Source organism: Dreissena polymorpha, chromosome 11 (genome assembly GCF_020536995.1).
Source record: "Dreissena polymorpha isolate Duluth1 chromosome 11, UMN_Dpol_1.0, whole genome shotgun sequence".
NCBI lineage: Eukaryota > Metazoa > Mollusca > Bivalvia > Myida > Dreissenidae > Dreissena > Dreissena polymorpha.
Genome location: NC_068365.1, coordinates 28861743 through 28876823, shown reverse-complemented (window position 1 = coordinate 28876823; position 15081 = coordinate 28861743). Strand labels below are relative to the sequence as shown.

At 33.4% G+C, this 15081-nt stretch overlaps 2 protein-coding genes across 5 annotated transcripts; both read left to right on the top strand.

The window, feature by feature from the left end:
* Nucleotides 1-2034: 2034 nt before the first annotated feature.
* Nucleotides 2035-5891, top strand: LOC127850836 (uncharacterized). Of its 3 annotated transcripts, none has more exons than XM_052384181.1 (5): nt 2035-2164; nt 2704-3105; nt 3804-3898; nt 4977-5228; nt 5335-5891. In XM_052384181.1, the coding sequence occupies exons 2-5, from the start codon at nt 2853-2855 to the stop codon at nt 5383-5385; spliced, it is 651 nt and encodes a 216-aa protein (XP_052240141.1). In that variant the 5' UTR covers nt 2035-2164; nt 2704-2852; the 3' UTR covers nt 5386-5891. The 3 variants fall into 3 exon arrangements, with proteins under 3 accessions (XP_052240141.1, XP_052240142.1, XP_052240140.1); XM_052384182.1 differs by having other exon boundaries at nt 2086-2241; nt 3819-3898; XM_052384180.1 differs by having other exon boundaries at nt 2087-2241.
* A 3493-nt stretch (nt 5892-9384) lies between these two features.
* On the top strand, nt 9385-14002 carry LOC127850841 (uncharacterized). 2 transcript variants are annotated; one of them, XR_008035473.1, is made up of 5 exons: nt 9385-9615; nt 11298-11537; nt 11932-12011; nt 12795-13045; nt 13301-14002. XR_008035473.1 is itself a non-coding variant. In XM_052384188.1 (5 exons), the coding sequence occupies exons 2-5, from the start codon at nt 11306-11308 to the stop codon at nt 13349-13351; spliced, it is 486 nt and encodes a 161-aa protein (XP_052240148.1). In that variant the 5' UTR covers nt 9385-9615; nt 11298-11305; the 3' UTR covers nt 13352-14002. The 2 variants fall into 2 exon arrangements, 1 of the variants encoding a protein (XP_052240148.1); XM_052384188.1 differs by having other exon boundaries at nt 12923-13045.
* Nucleotides 14003-15081: the final 1079 nt, after the last annotated feature.

Below are 15081 nucleotides of genomic sequence, written 5' to 3'. Positions count from 1 at the left end.
ATTATATATAAATGAATTATAAAAATTAATATATCTTCACAAAATAAGTTAAATATATACTATAATTTTTGTTTTGTTTTGCGCATAATTAATTGCTCGTGAATTTTTTTTTGTGGCTTATGGGTAGCTCTTGAACATTTATATAATGTTATCCATTTTATTATTGTTTTTCTAAATTTTTATTGTTTTTATACTAATTTACATTTTTTCGAGAGACATATTCATATTATACTATGAACTTTCCTTTTATATAATTGTTTACAGTGTTTTGTACTTCATACATTTCTATAATATTGGTTTTGTACTATTTTGGGGTTATTTTAAGAGAAGTTAAATCTTACTTGCCAGCAAAAGCACTCAACCAAACATTATACATGCATTTGCTGCAGTAAACTTCCTTACACTAAAGGCAAAACATGTGAATCAAATTTATATCAACAAAGGCATATGTGTGAAATTTTGAATTAAAGTTAACATAGTGCTTCTGAGTAAAATGTTATTTCAGATTAGGTTATTACAAAATAGATTTCACACACACTTATAATGTGTCAAAATGTTCGTTAAATGAATTTAAGCCTGCAGTATGTTTTTTATTTACAAAACCTATACTTTTTAGTTGGAAAAGCAATCATTAATTTTCTCATGAATGTTAAAATTAAATACAATTCAAGTAAGTAAATTAAAAGTTAAAACACGAATTTCTAAAATGTTTTGAGTAGCTGTTACCCTGGAAAAATCTTTTTCTATCATTGTGACCATTCCTTGTGTGTGCTGATGGAAAAAACACACACTAAACAATATAAATGCAGCAATGCTTCACTTAGTGCCATATCATTCAAAGAGTTTATTCTTCCATGTTAACCTATATCTGTAATTTGTAGCGTTGTTTATCCTGTTTTTGGTTGTTACAACTTTTGTTGTATTGAAAGATAGACCATTTACTGTTAACATTGTTTTCATCATCAGTATAGTATGTGTTAAGAAATAATAAATAACATTTTAAAGTCTTCATTGAATGTGAATATGACAAACAAATGCAATACATTAATTTAACAGAGTTCTGTAGTTCTGCTTGTTAACTAGGTTCTGAAGCTGTACATCATCACGTTGTATGTTGTTTTTATGCCCCCGGATCGATAGATCGGGGGTATATTGTCTTTGTCCTGTTTCTTATTCAATAACAGGTTCAATAATCCAAAGTTCAGCTTAATGAACTTCCTGTTTGAGATGTTCAATTATGTACTTTTAGGCTCAAAGCATTGACGAAGAACTAAATTATTTGACGAAGACAAACTGACGTAATTGCGGGCGTAATTGACAATGTAATAAATACTATGCACAAAAGCAGTGTGGCCATACTACGTGGTCCGTGACGTCATTTGGGCTATCACGCAAAGACGAAAATGGTAAATATTGCCACTGCTAAGAAAATTCAAATCCACGTAACTATCTTATTATTTTCTAGATTTAAACGAAATAAAGCCCTGGCTATGGGTAAAGATGAGCGCTTTCCCGTTTATATAGATATGTGATACCAGATGAGTAGTTTAGTCTATCATTCTAGGCAAATTCCTTGTTTGTAAGTAACAATGCACGCAAGCACGGCAAACACACGGCAAATCTTCCAAAATATCAGTTCAATATTTCTTTTTGGAGTGCAATAATAAATGCGGACGTGAATAATTCACCACCTAATAACATTTCCAATGTATACCAACAATTTGACTAACGCGACAAGCAACGAAATTCAAGGTTAGCACGACGAGTCGATATCCTGCTAGAACGACTAATAGTTATAAGTGTAGAATTGGTAGATTATATGTTGTCAAATTATGTACTTCAATTAATTTAAATTTCATTTGTATATGTTCACTCGGGAATAACAGGTTCATATATCGGATGTATGTGATATAATGCCGTAAATGACCTCCGATGCAATAGCATGCCAAACCAAACTTGTAACATATACTTGCTCTACATTCAGTTAAATGTACTAGTCAATACAATGTATTCATTTTAAGGACGTAAAATACAGTCAGAGTAGTTTACGCACTTGGAATGTCCTCAACAAGACAATAGATCGGAAATTAGAAATTAGACTTCACTAACTTTCCTTCTTGACAACTTTGGGCACTAGTGTCATCAACGCAATTATAATGTGCAGGTGCAGTTTTGTATAAAAAGCTAAACTATTGATATATACATGTATTTTAAAGGAATATGTTTTTGAAAGCATGTAAGGTAGGAATCTCGTTTGTGTATGCGAGGGCATACAAAGGATGTTAAGTTATTGGCGATTATATGTTCTCTTATAAATTGGAAATGATAATTATTATGAACAAAAACTTTTATGATTTTTTATAATAACCATTCAAAGTTAATTGTTGGATTTTGTAAAACCTATCAAAACTTTTGATTTGTTATAATGTTTGGTTTATGGTTTAAACACACGAAAAGTTTGATATTTTGTGCAATTTTGTGATCACAAGAATAACGCGTGCCAACTTGGTGGACACCTTTCTAATATTTATTTTAATTGAGAAATGTAACTTGTTAACTGTGCTTCCCAAACTGTTATTATAGATTTACATGCAATCCCTAAAATAAAGAACCGGTCAATGTCTGATTTCGAAAAGGAATTTAGAAAGCCGAAGATTGCGATGATCATGTCAATTTAAAAGGACGTAACTTCTTGTTTTTCAGAGTTCACTGTAAATTTAAACGACAGTAGTGTTCTTATACAAAAATTTGATGCCAAAAATATCACCTGTATAGTTTCAACAATTTGTTATCAGAACAAAACTACATATTTTGTATCCAACCAATACATCACATTCACAAATATAAATACAATGCAACGACATGGAAATTGTTGTAAGGCGACATTTCGAAAGGAGACAGCAAAACTTTTGGAACATTTCTTGCACTCAGATTTTAAAAAATGCGTTGCTAATATGAACGAATGCGTTGCTAAACCACCACTACCGCCTCAACGACTGAAAACGTCTTTTGGCCCTAAAAAGGTACCCACGCGCACATCAGCTGGTGAATTTCTAACATCCGCAGTAACACTAACAGAGACGGCAGACGACAGTGACAACGCAGGTACAGACATATACTTTTCAGAATGCATGTAGAACAAAACTTTGGTTCGCTGATATAATTAACATTATACATTTAAGAAGATTATGATGCGCAAATACGACGCTTAGTAAAGCACTTTTATCCAGCATATCGATGCATTTTGTGTTCAAATTCGCTATCACTATTAATTTAAGATCTTATATGCTAGTTTAACATCCCCAATTTAAGCGATAATCACGACGCACAAATTGCTTTTGGTTTTTTGCTATGTTAGTTTAACGAAATGAGTCACGATCAATTTTCAATTTACATTGACAAGCATACAGGTGGCAGCTGGAATAAAAAAAACTTAACAAAATAATTATGTTCATCACTGTAATGTCATCCAATATGGCTAGGTTATTTTCATTAAAATCGTGTGATATTTAAAATTTACTTCGGTAACAAATACAACTTTACAAATATGTTACTTAAACTTTAAAATTTCAAACGAAAAATTAAATTAAATTTAGTATGTTATTGAATATTTTATCAACTGGACAGTATAATGTCTCTGAATGCAAAATAATTTCGTCCTCTATTTGTTTTATATTAAGGGGAAACTCATACAAGACTCGATGTCAGAAAAGTGAAATTTACACTGAGTCTGATAAGCATATATCTTTTGTTAAACAGGCTCCTCATTGTTAATGCGTCACCGGTTACACTTGTGTTTCTAGAGGATTCCGTTACAGAAGAAACACGGACACAATTAGAAGAAGAGCTTGTTCAGGAGTTGCGACGTATAGCAGACGAGATTGACCAAAATGGAAAAGTAAGCTAAATTAATACTTGTTTATGCCTGATCATCGCATCGTGTATGGGAAAGTTTCACATTTGATCGTTGAACAAGTATTTATGTCTACGCATAGAAGCTAAACATAGCGTTGTAATTCTATTGTTATTTAAATTGTTATACGTAAATATAAACAACCGAAACCGATGGAACGCAATTCTGTTTTGTTTGCAGATCATAATTATTTATTCATCTTAAGTATGTCTGTTGTGGTTAATCATATAGTGAGCACTTATAATATTTTCTCAAAGCGTATAATCGCCAAAAAAAAAACAGTAATCGCCGAAAACAGTAATGTAATTACATATATATTATATTGCTGTAATTATGATTTACTTATTAGAATATAAATATATTAAAACTTGAATATAATGTATTTGAATATATGTACATACAAATCTACGTGCACGTATTATTTGAAAGATGTCTGTCTATTCTAACTGAGACATTTCACATAAAGACAGATATGCATTACAAAACAAATTATTCATTTCCATAAGGAATAATTTCCATTTATTTTTGAATACAAAACGAGTAAGGTTGTTCGCTACCTCGTATCAAGGGACGCTAACAGGTTGCTAACGCCGAGGTTCTCCGAATGTGCACATGTGACATTTTCTGGAATGCTACTTCTTGCTGGAATGCTTCACTATATGCCAGAGGGTTATATAGTGTGGCTGCCAGAGGGTTATATAGTGGGTCACTGGCACAGGTATACATACGCGGTTACGCTCCGTGCAAGTCCAAATTAGTAACCATCACGGCTAGGAAATTATTATTTAACACACCAACTGCTCACAGGGTTTTGCGCCACATACTGCGGCCTTTACGCCAATACTTATCACAGGCTTTTGATAACTTTGACATACAATGATTTATTGAATGTATGGTTAGTTTCAACATAGGAATAAATACAATCCACGTATATTCTGGTTATTTATTGTATATCATAAAATAAATTGTCTATATTATGAATATCATTGAGCTTAATCCGCTAATAAAGTTGCCATAAATCTTGATACATGCATGTAAAACAAAATATCGTTATCTGTTCCAGTTAACGTCCAAAATCCGCCAAGCAACCGAGGAGACCGCCGGCCTGCTAGCATACAACAGTTTTAAGAGCGCCTTGAATCAGTATGTTGACAACCTCGTGGGCTGGAGACAAGCTGCATTTGTTTTTCAGTTCACCAACTGGGCCGTGCAAGCGGCGGGAACTGCAGGTTTGAATGCGAAAAGGATCACGGAAAACTGCCTTACATACGTGGAGGAAAAGTGTGCGGACTGGATTTTAAAGCGAGGTGGATGGGTAAGTGGGATAGGTAATGTTTATTGAATTATACTTTATAAATGTAACATGTAGTATGGTGTAATTCAATTTGACATGAGGCTGTATAAAATATGACCTCTTACAGCAAAACATGCTGTCTGGTGATTCTGATGATACCACGTCAGAAAGAGACTGATGATCTTCGAGATGACAATAGTATTCATCCATCATAAAAGCTATATTGAAAGGCAATACGATGTATCCTGTGAATTACGATTCGCCAGCTGTATATAAACAGACCATTGGGGATGAACTCATACAAGCTTGTACATTCATATAGAGCTATGTTAATAGCAACATTAATGTTTAACCACTGGAAACATTTTAATGTTAGCATTCATGCAATGTTATACAAATGTAGACAAACTACAATTGATTGACTCATACGGCCCAAAATAAAGTTTGTTTCCACAAGCATCTCCAAACCAACCGCTGTATTTAGGTCGGTCAAACTTTTGCTTTATATGCTTTTTTATTGTGCAAGATTTATATCCCATTATACGAAGATGTTCAATAACATAATGTTTCATATCTCTATGCATCATCTCTTTGTTTGTACCAAAGTAAGTAAGCAAATACAATTAATAATCTAGTACTTTATAAATTGATTTACATGCTGATCTCTATAAACGGATACTTTGATATGTGTTTTGGTAATCATCGTTATGGCTATAAGTACATCAGTGTTCTCGCACATTGTCGGTTTCGTTTTAACTTTTATATGTGTTATGAATTGCAGCATCTATGCATAAACGCAATATCATAGGTTAAGACAGTGTCGTGGAACGAGAACACACCATATTCTCGAGTTTGCCTTTTTTTTTCTCTCACTGCAATAGTTTTGCTCTAAAATAAGCTGGCGTTCATACCCGTATCTACACGCTCGAAATAACATTTGTGCAAAACAATATCCTCATTAACAACGTTTGGTGCGCATTTTATCGTTAAAATAAACAAGAGCACCGCATAACGGGTGCCAACGCTCGGCTGCGGGTGCAGTTTTGAAAAAATGACAGCTTGTCAGATTTTTTGTTAGAGGTCACAGTGACCTTGACCTTTGACATAGTGACCCAAAAATGAGTATGGCGTGTAGAACTCATCAAGGTGCAGCTTTATTAGCAGTTTTAAAGTTGAAGGTGGAAGAACTTTGATTTTAGAGCCAATGTTAAGGTTTTAGCACGACGCCTACGGCGGACGGCGGACGACACGACGAGCTGGCTATGACAATACATCGGGTTTTCTCCAAAAACAGCCGAGCTAAAAATGAGCGTGTAACGCCAGTTAAAGATAACTGTTTAATATAAAGTACCATAGCAAAACAACTATTGTTTCTGACCCAAAGTTTATTACTTGATATAAAAAATCAGACAAACATAATCTCCTCGGCTGCGCCTCGTTGGTCAATATTTTCATATTGTATTGTGTCGCCTCATTTATGCATGATTTGCATAGCGTGATCATCTCTGTCATTTAAAGAGTGCTTTGAACTGTTGGTGAAAATCTTCTAACAGCAGGCTTTCACAACAATATAAGTAGTACTTTGGGGAAAGTCACGCTATCGCGTTCATCTTTGATTTTGTAGAATATTAATAATTATATGATGCATTCGATCACCCTGTGAGGAATGGAAATTTCGTTGTAAGTCCATGCGGCAATCTTATTCAGAGTTAATGAACTTTTTGAACGACTTCGAAGATTTCATCTGACCAACCAAGTTAACTTTATGTGATCAAGGGAAACTTGTATTTGAGAATAATACAGGGAGTATACTAGGGCTATCAACACACCTTGAAATGAAATACATGGCACAGTTAATTTAAGCATAAATAAGAAACATAATTAATATATGCCAATTTGAATATATCTGGTGGTTAAAAGGTAGAAATCCGTCTCTTTTACGCTTTAAAACTTAAAAATAATCGCGTTTGGCGAAATGGACGTATACGTCTAGAAATCCTACTTTCGGTTTTAAAAGCGGTACCTTTTGAAAAATAATAAATTACTTGCTAACTAGGCTATATATTTAATTTTATCTATGCCTATTAGATTATATCTGGTGGTTACAAGGTAAAAATCCGTCTTTTGTGCGCTTTAAAACTAAATATAATCGCGTTTGTTGAAATGGACACTTACGTATAGAAATCCTACTTTCGGTTTTAAAATTAAAAAAAAGAGAATAATTTACTTGCTTACTAGGCTATAGATTTAATGACAATTTTGCACACTTTCTAATTGCATCTATATATGTGTTGATAACATGTATTTCATTTCAAGGTGTGTGGCTTTAAATAAGGTAATTCTGATGTATTTCAAATGGCCATAAGCAGCATAAAAATCTGTCTTTATGCACTAGTTGAAATTCATAAGAAAAAATGTTTTCATCCATTAACGTTTAATTGGAAACCCCACTAAGTCACGTGATCCTGCACCCTGTAGATGTAAATATATATAGTTTTCGAGGAGCACTGCAAACTTATTTTTGACATAAACTTTATATCCATTTAGAGCAACACTGAACACCTGTTTTCTAGAACCATTGTAAATCCATTTTCGCGTTCATCACCACTCCATGGAAAAGTGACGAAAGTTAACAGACTATTTTCTTTAATTAACTTTACTTTGGTATGAAGCGTGTTCTGTTTTATTTAAACTTTAATTCGCGAAACAGACCATGTACACCTATATCGCATTATGTATTTACACCTTACAGATGTCTATTGGAATTACAGATGTCGTGAGGGCTTACAGTATTCTTGTAGCGTATATCCATTTAAAGGGGCCTTTTCACGTTTTGGTAAATTGACAAAATTGAATAAAGTTGTTTCAGATTCGCAAATTTTCGTTTTAGTTATGATATTTGTGAGGAAAAAGTAATACTGAACATTTACCATGCTCTAATATGGCCATTATATGCATCTTTTGATGATTCAAAAACCTGAAAATTATAAAGCGTTGCAACGCGGAACGATTGAATAATTTGGAGAGTTCTGTTGTAGTCGTTATATTTTGTGAAACTACGAAGATAGCTTATATAAAGTATAAAATACAACTGTCATACATACTTGGCAGGATGGCCGAGTGGTCTAATTGGTAGAGTTTTTACTCCAGGACTCCAGGTGGTCAGTAAGTCGAGCCCTGCTGAGGGTTACTTTTTAAAATTTTATTCCTGATTTTTTACTGGAGCATTTTAGATCCAATGTTTACATTTATCAATATAAAGCATTTAATGGCAAACTTCAAAACATGCCAAAATCTGTGAAAAGGCCCATTTAAGAAGACGCAAAAAACTCAAAGAATTTCTAGCCAGACAAACGATACGGACAGTACCCCTGATAGGGAGGCCTCGTTATAAACAGCTTCGAAATTTATTGTTCTCTAAAGTCCACCGACTTCAACTGAACCCCCCTCTAACTGAACTGACTTCAATACGCATAATTTTCTTGCTTTTTATACTGTAAATCATAGACATTTATTAAAGACAAGAATCCAAAGTACATGCAATACATATATCTTTGATTTTTTTTGCCGATTCAACTCAAGAAAGCGCGTGGGATTCATCATGCCCCTTTTGAGTTTTTTCCTAGTAACCACTATTTATGTTATTAACCAGCGAAGCGTAGTTTTGCTGTGTAAGAAATCGACCACGAGCCCACACCTGCATCAACACCATACCAACGGCAGTTAATATCTTGCTCCACCCCTTCTTTGAGATGCATTACTAATCGAGCTAATAACATTTTCTAGGTGGCGATAAGGGTCGGACGTTTTTGAAAGTTTTGCAGAAATCGTGGATCTGAGAGGGTTTCATATGTTGTTGTTTTTTCATACAAATTTCGCCTAGTTCAAACATTCGGGCAATTGTGTGCGTTTAAGCGAATGTTAGTTAATACACATTTATACAGAAACGTACACAGTCAAAACTCATTTGGAAACGTGAGACAATTAATAAGTTTTGACATGGCAGCATTTAAAACAACGCATGAAGGCCATTGCCTTTGTGAACATCAAATTAAATCCAATAACCTACATATAAAACCTTCCCTACTCCTTCATTTCTGCAACATGTATTTTTTCTGGTTTTACGCGTCATCACGGGTGTATCGTTGACTCGATTATTAATGAATCTACACAACACATCTGGGGTAAGAGATTTATGGTCGTGGTTTGCACAATTATATCATTACATATTTACGTGCTGTGTTGATAACTGTGTACGACTTGAATATTTGCGTGGCTCGGAAATTGCCGTTCGACATATTCTTTGTGCGGGTTCAAACACCATATACGCGTGTATATAAGAACCAGAGGAATATGGGCTGTCTATGATCAACGAACAATCTAATATATTGTTATCGCTTAAAGCAACGTAAGTATATGTTTGTCATAATACATTAAATTTTTACTGTTCTTGTGTTTTATGGTGATCGTGAGTAGTCATCACGTACTCCACTTATTTTAACGAAGTATGTTCGCCCTTTATAATGGCTATATTTAACGTCATTGTAAATTGAATTGTGTCGTCAAGATCGTTACATGCATTTCTAGCAAAGGTTTACATTTTAACACTTTTTATGCAGATGATGTAGATTTTTACAACAATGTTATAATGTGTACTTCAAATGGATGTTTTTTTGTTGAACAGACTTTAATTACAGCCTCCATTTATAGTACGTGTACTTTTAAGTAGCATACTCATTCAAATTCGTTATCTTACTCGATTTTTTTCCGGTTTGTAATTGTCGCCTCATTGCAATTATCAATTTTGAAGGCAACGGCTGTGTAAAGCTGTGTGAAGCCAGATTCACTCGTCACATGCACCCCCTCTCCAACAGACATTTCCATACCACTGCAAATTATTATAAGTTTTTATTTCTCCCAAGTGCTATTGTTATGTAGAACAACATCCCTGCCTCTACAGTTTTACATCCTGGTCTTGAAGGGTTTACGCAGTCCCTGCTTTCCCCTTCTGCCCCTTGAACTCCGGGAGACATGTTTTTATCAGTTTTTAACCTTAAATCACTTCACCTTATAATAAATCTAACATACTTTTATCTTTCTCACTTTTTCACTTTTAACACTTTTATCTGCACTGACTGCGCACCTGTCAATAATACCCAGGGGAGTTAGACAGTATATATATATATATATATATATATATATATATATATATATATATATATATAGATAGATATATATATATATATATATATATATATATATATATATATATATATATATATATATATATATATATATATATATATATATATATAGATAGATAGATAGATAGATAGATAGATAGATAGATAGATAGATAGATAGATAGATAGATAGATAGATAGATAGATAGATAGATAGATAGATAGATAGATATAGATAGATAGTAAATAATACCGTTATATTGGATTTATACATAACTTGTTACTTTGATTACACGCTAAGTGAAACTTAGTTATCTTTAATTCCTAAATAATCTTAGATACATATAATTCTAATATAATATTAATCAATGTAAATATTTGATGAAACTTGCTATATATTCGGATGATAATATGGGCGTATATTGCACATATTTGATGTCGGTGATTTCTGAATATTAAACAGCATGTGCCTTTTGTATTGGGAAAAAGCGCGATTAACCATTAGAAAATGAAACATTATTATTTTTATTATAATAAATAAAAGTATTTCAATTGTTTATAATGTTATGTTTAACTGCATTTTTAACTTTATATTATTAAGTACTACGGAATCATATTGCTGTATAATAAACTAAATAAACCACTTATTGAGTTTATTGAAAAGTTAGCAGCTTAAAAAATGATCAGACATGTTGGGGGAAATGTTACGTTTTGGCAATGGGAACAGCCTGAATGAGGCTGTAATTTTGCGAAAAAAATACTGGATGTATTTCTTAGTGTGTTAATAAGCTAACAAACGACAGAAAGCAGTTATTATTTATTTTGCAATCCGATCAAACGCATAATTTTGTTTTCACAATCACATAAAGGACAATCCAATAAATGCAATACGAATATATATTTGTAGCAGGAGTCATGTCACAAAGACGAAAGCTAAACGTAAAACTGAACGGGAATGATGATAAGGAGAAATTTCAAAGAGAGACGGTTAGACTTCTGGAACAGTTTTTTCAATTAGATATCGATGAACAAGTTCGTTTTCATTCGGGAGATCAAGAAAACGTATCAAGTCAAAAACCAGGCGGTAACTTGCAGAAAGGAGCTGGTGTCTTAACAGAGGACACTGACGACATTCCACAAGTTTTCGGTACATTTATACTTATTTACTTCTCTAATATTGTACACCTTTAATTTGGGTCGCTGAATTAAGATTGTGTTCATAAAATGGGATTTCAACTAATACTGAATCCTTACACAAAGAAAACAATATATGATTGTTTTTAAATTGACCATATGATCAAATTCAATAAAGAAACTAATAATGACGCCGAGGTGTTGCTAAACAATACCAAACCCCACACCCTTGTATTAGTCGGTTGCTTTATGTTCCAGTTCAAATGTGTTGTTTTTATTTTTGACATATTTAATGATAAAGGTGAACATTTGTTTTAGAATTTAACAGTCGCTAAATTAATAAAACATTGTACCAATATTTGTTATGTGTGCTAAAGGCTTTTGTTTCTGAACCCACTCCGCTTCAGAGGATCCACGAACAGAATTAGAACAAGAAATCGTGCATGAGTTGCGCCGTATAGCAGACGATATTGACCGAAATGGAAATGTAAGCTAATCCGATCGTTTTAAGCCATAATATTTGCGTTTTAAAGTAACATTTTGATAGGTGAGGTCTAAAGTGTTTTTCTCAGAACGCAATTTTCAATCAGGAATGCCTAGCTATCAAACTACCAAAACTGTATGGAATGCTCTTTTGGTTGCCGAAATTTTTTATTAATTTGATATTTATTTTGTCATTTTATATAAAACATTTCAATGGTATGTCCACCTCATAGCAATATTTGGCCCACATAAAACATGTATACATTGGTCCAAAGTTTTAATTTGCAGATTCAATGTGCTTTCCAATGTACTTTGCATACATGGCCAAAATTAAAAAAAGAAAGAAAACGACAATTGCCACTTAAAATATCTGTGAAACTGCTCATTAAATGTCATGTTATAAATAAAGCCTAATTTTAACATGTATTCTTAAACATATAATTGAATATTTTTTTAAGAATATATATATTACTTTTATACAGTTTAATACCTAACGTACCACAAATGCCCTAGTTAACTTTTATAACGCAAATAGCGTAGATAAAATCTGGTGGATTAAAAAAAAACATGTCCAAAATCATCAACCATAATTAATTATTTCTGTAGCCTTTAAAGCAAAGTTAATGCAAACATAAAAAGGGAAAATGCTCTCCAAACGTTAATCATGAGAAATGAAGCCACGGAATATACAATGAATCGATATAAGATTAATGAGGGGAGGTGGGTTTAAGTTCTTGCAAATGAATATGCTGGATAAAAGAAATATGTCATACAAAGTATGCTACAGTTGAAGGCCACCGTCCGCCAATCAATTCAAAATATTACTGGCTTGCTGGCATACAACAGCTTTACGAGTGCAGTCCAACAGTACGTTGAAAACCTCGTGGCTGGAGAAGAGTTGCCTTCGTTTTCCAGTTTACAAAAACGTACATAAAAGCGGCAGGCACAGTAGGGTTGAATGCCACGCGAATAAAAGAAAACTGTCTCAATTACGTTGAGGACAAGTGTGCAGACTGGATTGTGAAGCACGGTGGATGGGTAAGTGCTACTTGAAAAGAAATACACTGTCATGTGTCTTAATGTGTATAGTAAATACTTTAAATAGGCCCACTATTTGTTTATTAATATACTTGTTCTACTTGTTGAATCCACGTTGCGATTATTTATACAGAAGAAACAAAAAAACAATTTACGCTCGGATGTTTCTTTTGTCGTCAATTTCTCGTAATCAAACGACGAAGTGCACGCAGGTATATACTTGTATGTAGCTTTTTTGGGTGTTGGCTTTTTCAGGCGAGTATGCTGTCGGACGATTCTGATGATTCCACGCCCGAAGTGGACTGATGACAGTGGCATGTAATTTGCCTTACCACATCAAAGTAGCCATGGTTCTATAAGGATAGACATTTGAAATGCACACAATTTTCTGTATACAGTTGTACTGATCAACAATTTCGTTAACATTTGAAGCTAGTATTATACAGACTATTCTGTATGACATATTTATAAATGACGTTCACATACATGTGTAATTATTTTTGTTATTCTAATATTCTTATTTGTAGTCACTAATCATAACGAAGACATTCGTACAGCTATATATGAAATCAAACTATTATATATTCATAATAACGCTGACATTCACACAGCATTCCATATTTTAAAACTACTCTGTTTAGAGTATGGTTAAAGATCACTAATAATATAAGAAACCTCGACATATCGGGCTACATAATTAGTTTTTAATTACGCACCGTTACATACTTCGCAGGTAATGATCACTGTGTATGAGTATTGGTTTATCCTACAAACTCCTAGTAAATATCTTCTTATATACATTTATTCTATCGTAAATACCCCAACTCTCACTGTATAATATGTGTTGTTGTTGTAAAAATTATCGGAAGTCGCAATATTGTACTTAATATTTTACTTTGTTATATTGCCCTTGTTGTAGATGTTAAATATCTGTGTGAAAATAAAAGTTCTGTTCTGTATTGACTCAAAATAACGCAGACATTCACACAACTATCCATGTAGTGAATGGACTATGTATTGATTCATAAAAACGCAGACATTCACATTTCTACCTATGTATTCAAACTACTCTGTATTGACCCATGATAACGAAGACATTCACCCAGCTATATGTGTAGTCAGAATTCGATGTATTCACTAATGATAACGTGACATTGACACAAATATCTATGTAGTCGAACAATGGTGTATTAACACAAGATAACGTAGACATTCTTCGATCTATATAGTCAAACTACTCATAATTCATTCATAATAATGTAAACATTAACAGCGCTTTATATGTAGTTAAACTATTCAGTATTCAAACATTATAACGTAGACATTCAAACAGCTATACATGTAGTGAAACTACTCTGTCTTAACGTATAATAACGTAAACATTCATACAGCTATACTTGTAGTCAGACTTCTGTGTATTCACTAATGATAACGTAGACATGGACACAAATATATATGAAGTCGAAGTACGCGGTGAATTCACACTTAACGTAACGTATACATTGACATAGCTGTATATACTTAGTCAAACTACCTTGTACACAACCATAATAATGCTGATATTCATTCAGCTATGCCAGGGACATTAAGTAGACACGCCCTGCATTTAGAGTTCCCTGCGTTAATTAACCTTCTGATTTCTGACAACGATTACTTAGGTAGATGTTTTGGGTGCTTATATATTTGTTTTGCTCTATATCGATGCTTGGGCGTACACATTTGTTCTCAGATATTCATAACTATATGGATAAAAAAAGACTGAGTATTATTTGTATATATATATATATATATATATATATATATATATATATATGGTCGTTTTCATAGCGGACCTTTCCGCATTCCTGCACACGCAGTTTCTGAGTTTTAAACTTTCCATCACTAGAACGAACAAACTCAACACAAGCCCTCTTTCCATGCTTGGGTTGATCCGGCTGGGCTGACTTCTCTGTGGCATTTTTCCTCGCGGCTGAGGGACAGGGTCGCTTCCGAGGCCCGGGCATCAAAGGTGTTGTAGCCTTCCTGACAGTTCACCC

Bases quoted from the DNA above. Each gene is read 5' to 3' on its own strand.
- LOC127850841 (XM_052384188.1), top strand. From the start codon at position 11,306: ATGTCACAAAGACGAAAGCTAAACGTAAAACTGAACGGGAATGATGAT. The intron at 12,012-12,922 runs GTAAGCTAATCC...TTCGTTTTCCAG, and splicing joins ATATTGACCGAAATGGAAAT to TTTACAAAAACGTACATAAA. The intron at 13,046-13,300 runs GTAAGTGCTACT...TGGCTTTTTCAG, and splicing joins TTGTGAAGCACGGTGGATGG to GCGAGTATGCTGTCGGACGA.
- LOC127850836 (XM_052384181.1), top strand. From the start codon at position 2,853: ATGCAACGACATGGAAATTGTTGTAAGGCGACATTTCGAAAGGAGACA. The intron at 3,899-4,976 runs GTAAGCTAAATT...TATCTGTTCCAG, and splicing joins AGATTGACCAAAATGGAAAA to TTAACGTCCAAAATCCGCCA. The intron at 5,229-5,334 runs GTAAGTGGGATA...GACCTCTTACAG, and splicing joins TTTTAAAGCGAGGTGGATGG to CAAAACATGCTGTCTGGTGA.